The sequence below is a fragment of the Colobus angolensis genome, unplaced genomic scaffold (genome assembly GCF_000951035.1).
Source record: "Colobus angolensis palliatus isolate OR3802 unplaced genomic scaffold, Cang.pa_1.0 Scaffold9, whole genome shotgun sequence".
NCBI lineage: Eukaryota > Metazoa > Chordata > Mammalia > Primates > Cercopithecidae > Colobus > Colobus angolensis.
In genome coordinates, this window is record NW_012122931.1 from 7,422,472 (window position 1) to 7,427,214 (window position 4,743).

The 4,743-nt window shown below is 50.6% G+C and overlaps 1 protein-coding gene across 4 annotated transcripts in view; it reads left to right on the forward strand.

The window, feature by feature from the left end:
- Positions 1-4,743, forward strand: part of ENG (endoglin) — a 44,509-nt gene that overhangs the window by 33,875 nt on the left and 5,891 nt on the right. For all 4 annotated transcript variants that reach the window (XM_011931326.1, XM_011931328.1, XM_011931327.1 and 1 more), the window contains 3 exons: positions 233-359; positions 616-790; positions 1,124-1,266. In XM_011931326.1, coding sequence (XP_011786716.1) covers positions 233-359; positions 616-790; positions 1,124-1,266 — 445 coding nt within the window. The remainder of the gene's footprint in view (positions 1-232; positions 360-615; positions 791-1,123; positions 1,267-4,743) is intronic.

Consider the following 4,743-nt stretch of genomic DNA (forward strand, 5'->3'; position numbering starts at 1 on the left):
GCCCCCTCCCCTCTCCCGCCGTCCCTTATGAAGCCCCTCCCGGGTCCCAGCCCCAGCCCCGCCGCAGCCCCGTGAGAGCACAGCCGTTCTCCTACTCTAGGCCCCGCCCCCATGAGCCCCTCCCCTTTAGGCACAAGCCTGGCCCCAGTCCCATCCCTATCCCATATCCCATAGACACCTGGCCAGGTGGCCTGTCCGCTTCAGCGTTCCATCCGCATCTGTCTCCCCGCAGGCCCCGGACGGTGACGGTGAAGGTGGAACTGAGCTGCGCGTCTGGGGATCCCGATGCCGTCCTCATACTGCAGGGTCCCCCCTACGTGTCCTGGCTCATCGACGCCAACCACAACATGCAGATCTGGGTGAGTTTTGCGCGGCTCCCGGGACACAAAACCCAAACTCCCAACCTCTGGATCAGGGACGTTTCCTGGAGAGGTGAACCCCTGAGCTGAGTTGAAGGACGAATCACCTATGCCCATAGGTGAGGCAAGGGGTCAGGCAGAGGACACAGCAGGAGTGGGGGCACAGCAGGATCGAGGCCTGGCATAACCCTGGCTAGCCTGCTGTAGCACAGACTGTGTCCATGGTCCCCTGCTCTGCCTCTCTCCCCACCATTAGACCACCGGAGAATACTCCTTCAAGATCTTTCCAGAGAAGAACATTCGTGGCTTCAAGCTCCCAGACACACCCCAAGGCCTGCTGGGGGAGGCCCGGATGCTCAATGCCAGCGTTGTGGCATCCTTCGTGGAGCTACCGCTGGCCAGTGTTGTCTCACTTCATGCCCCTAGCTGCGGTGAGCACCCTCCCCTTGCCCCTCCCTTCCCTTCCCCTCCCTTGGATCAGTGGCCACACTGTTGGTGAAGCCCCTCTGTGTGAGCTTGGGCAAGGTACATCAGCCTCTCTCAGCCTCATTTTTCTCATCTGCATGGGGGAATAATGGGAGTAGCTAATCAGAACAGCCTAAGAGTCACTTGAAACCAGGAGGCGGAGGTTGCAGTGAGCCGAGATCGAGATCGTGCCACTGCACTCCAGCCTGGGTAACAGAGCAAAACTCCGTCTCAAAAAAAAAGAGCCTGGTGCAGGCACACACTGACCATCCGCCTGGCCTGCCTCTCTTTCCCCACAGGTGGTAGGCTGCAGACCTCACCCGCACCGATCCAGACCACTCCTCCCAAGGACACTTGCAGCCCAGAGCTGCTCATGTCCCTGATCCAGACAAAGTGTGCCAATGACGCCATGACCCTGGTACTAAAGAAAGAGCTTGTTGCGGTAAGGGAACTCCTGCCTGGCTCAGGATGACATGGACATCTGGTTCCTCCCCAGCCCAAGACTCCTGGGGTCCTAGCCCAGGCAGGGGGGCAAGTAACATCCCTCTGCAAGCCTTAGTTTTCCCACTTGTATAATGGGATTGACAATGGTACCTACCACATGGTGAGAATTAAAGGAGGTCTGACAGGCTGATCATGTGGCACAGTCAGATGTGGTACATAGTAAGTGCTTAGTAAATAATGCCAGCACTAGGTAGTTGTCATTATTAATCCTAAATGCTCCCTGAGCTGGGTGGTCACTTAGCAGAATGCCTACACAGGCCGGGCAGGGTGGTTCACGCCTGTAATCTCAGCACTTTGGGAGGCCAAGTTGGGCGGATCACTTGAGGTCAGGAGTTCGAGACCAGCCTGGCCAACATGGTGAAACTCTGTCTTTACTAAAATACAAAAATTAGCCAGAGGTGATGGAACACACCTGTAGTCCCAGCCACTCGGGAGACTGAGGCACAAGAACAGCTTGAACCCAGGAGATAGAGGCTGCAGTGAGCTGAGATCACACCACTACACTCCAGCCTGAGCAACAGGCTGGAGACTCTGTCTTGGACATGAGACTCTGTCTTGGAATGAGACTCTGTCTTGGAAAAAAAAAAAAAAAGCCTACACAATGTTATCACTGCCTGGTTGACAAACAAATATATTTGTTATAAAAATAACACATGGTGAATACAAAAAATTAGCCAGGCATGGTGGCAGATGCCTGTAGTCCCAGCTACTCGGGAGGCTGAGGCAGGAGAATGGCCTAAATCCGGGAGGCGGAGCTTACAGTGAGCCAAGATAGCGCCACTGCACTCCAGCCTGGGTGACAGAGCGAGACTCCGTCTCAAAATAAAATAAAATAACACATGCTGGCCAGGCACAGTGGCTCACGCCTGCAACCCTAGCACTTTGGGAGGCCGAGGCAGGCAGATTACCGGAGTTCAGGAGTTCGAGACCAGCCTGGGCAACACGGTGAAACCCCGTTTCTACTAAAATAGAAAAAATTAGCTGGGCATGGTGGTGCATGCCTGTAGTCCCGGCTACGTGGGAGGCTGAGGCAGGAGAATCACTTGAACCCAGAAGAGGGAAATTGCAGCGAGCTGAGATTGCGCCACTGCACTCCACCCTGGGCGACAGAGCGAGACTCTATTTCAAACAAATAAACAAACAAACAAAAAACATGCTTTAAAAAATATGTAAAAAGTAGAAAATCTTAACCTTCTGACCCAACAACAATGGCTGCCAACATTTTGGTGTACTTCTTTCTGGAGTGTTTTCTCTGTGTATTTCTTATATTGATGTCATCATAAGGGTTGTGTTCATCTTTTGCTATTTCACTTAATGTATTTTTAGAGCTTTGACACCTGTACCTAATATCATGTTTAATAAGTACATATTATTCCATCATATTGACATGCTATTATTAACTCCTCTTCCCTTGTTACACATTTAAGTTGTTTCCAATTCTGCAGTATTATAGATATGCAAAAAATGTCATTGTACGTGAAACATTTCTTTATATAGGATTATTTTCTTAGGATAGATTTCCACATTAGTGGAATTACTGGGTCAAAAGGAATGAAGTTTCAGTACATGTTGCCAACCCACTTTCCCAAAGATGATTTGAATTTTCACTGCTGATTTACAAGAGTACCTCAACCTCTTCGCTCTCTCCAGACTATAATTCAAAAAAAGAAAAGAAAAACCTTTGTCAGTGTGGGAAGTGGCACATGGCATTCCATTCTTGTTTAGTTATAATTCTCTGGTTAGTAGTGAGTGTGGGCATGGCTCCATGTGAGTGATGAGGACCTCAGTCTCTTTATCGCTGAGGCTTTGGTATTTTTCTTGATGATTTTTATAAGTTTTAAAGAAAAAAAAAAGGGGGCCGGGCGCAGTGGCTCACGCCTGTAATCCCAGCACTTTGGGAGGCCGAGGTGGGCGGATCATGAGGTCAGGAGATCGTGACATCTTGGCTAACACGGTGAAACCCCATCTCTACTAAAAATACAAAAAATTAGCCAGGCGAGGTGGCGGGCGCCTGTAGTCCCAGCTACTCTGGAGGCTGAGGCAGGAGAATGGCGTGAACCCGGGAGGCGGAGATTGTAGTGAGCCCAGATCATGCCACTGCACTCCAGCCTGGGCAGCAGAGCGAGACTCGGTCTCAAAAAAAAAAAAAAAGGTTGCCCCTTTGGCCACTACTTCCCTTTATTTGCTGCTGTTCTTTCAATTTTGGCTACAGTGGTTTTTCTTTCCTTTCTCTCCTTTTTTTTTTTTGAGTCAGAGACTTGCTTTTTCGCCCAGGCTGGAGTGCAGTGGCACAATCTTGGCTCACTGCAGCCTCCGCCTCCCAGGTTCAAGCGATTCTCCTGCCTCAGCCTCCCGAGTAGCTAGCTGAGATTACAGGCACCCACCACCGTACACTTAGCTTAGCAGAGACAGGGTTTCACTATGTTGGCCAGGCTGGTCTCGAACTCCTGACCTTGTGATCTGCCCACCTCGGCCTCCTAAAGTGCTGGGCTTACTGGTGTGAGTCACGCACCTGGCTGGTAGCCTGGCTACTTTTTTGTATTTTTAGTAGAAACAGGGTTTCACCACAATGGCCAGGCTGGTCTCGAACTTCTGACCTCAGGTGATCTGCCTACCTCAGGCACCCAAAGTACTGGGATTACAGGCATGAGCCACTGCACCCGGCCTTCTTTTTCTTGTTTTAGAGGCGAGGTCTTGCTCCATCACCCAGGCTGGAGTGCAATGATGTGATCTTGGCTTCCTGCAGCCTCCTCCTCCTTGGTTCAAGCAATTCTTGTGCCTCAGCCTCCCCAGTAGCTAGGACTATGGGCGTGTGCCACCACACCCAGCTAATTTTTATAATGTGAGTAGAGTCAGGTTTCACTGTGTTGGCCAGGCAGGTCTCGAACTTCTGGCCTCACGTGATCTGCCCACCTCCGCCTCCCAAAGTGCTGGGATTACAGGCGTGAGCCACCACGCCCGGCCTGTGCTAGACTTTTATATGACTGGCAGTGCAATAAGTTTGCTTACATCAGCATCACCACAAACACTAGGCAATAGAAATTTTTCAGCTTCGTTATAATTTTGTGGAACCAGGGACCACCATCATATACACAGTCCATCGCCTACCAAAACATTGTCCTGCACTGCATGACAGTATTTACTATCTGGCTCTTTACAGGAACACTTTGCCCACCCCAGGCCTGAGACTGGACTATGCTTGTAGGGTCTGTATGCCCTTGGGGCTGTGAGTGATAATCATATGTGGAACTTGAAGGAATATTTTTTAATTTTAATAGTTCTGTATTTATTTTGATAGATATAAGAAAATTTGGCCGGGTGTGGTGGCTCACACCTGTAATCCCAGCACTTTGGGAGGCCGAGGCGGGTGGATCATGAGGTCAGGAGATCGAGACCATCCTGGCTAACACGGTGA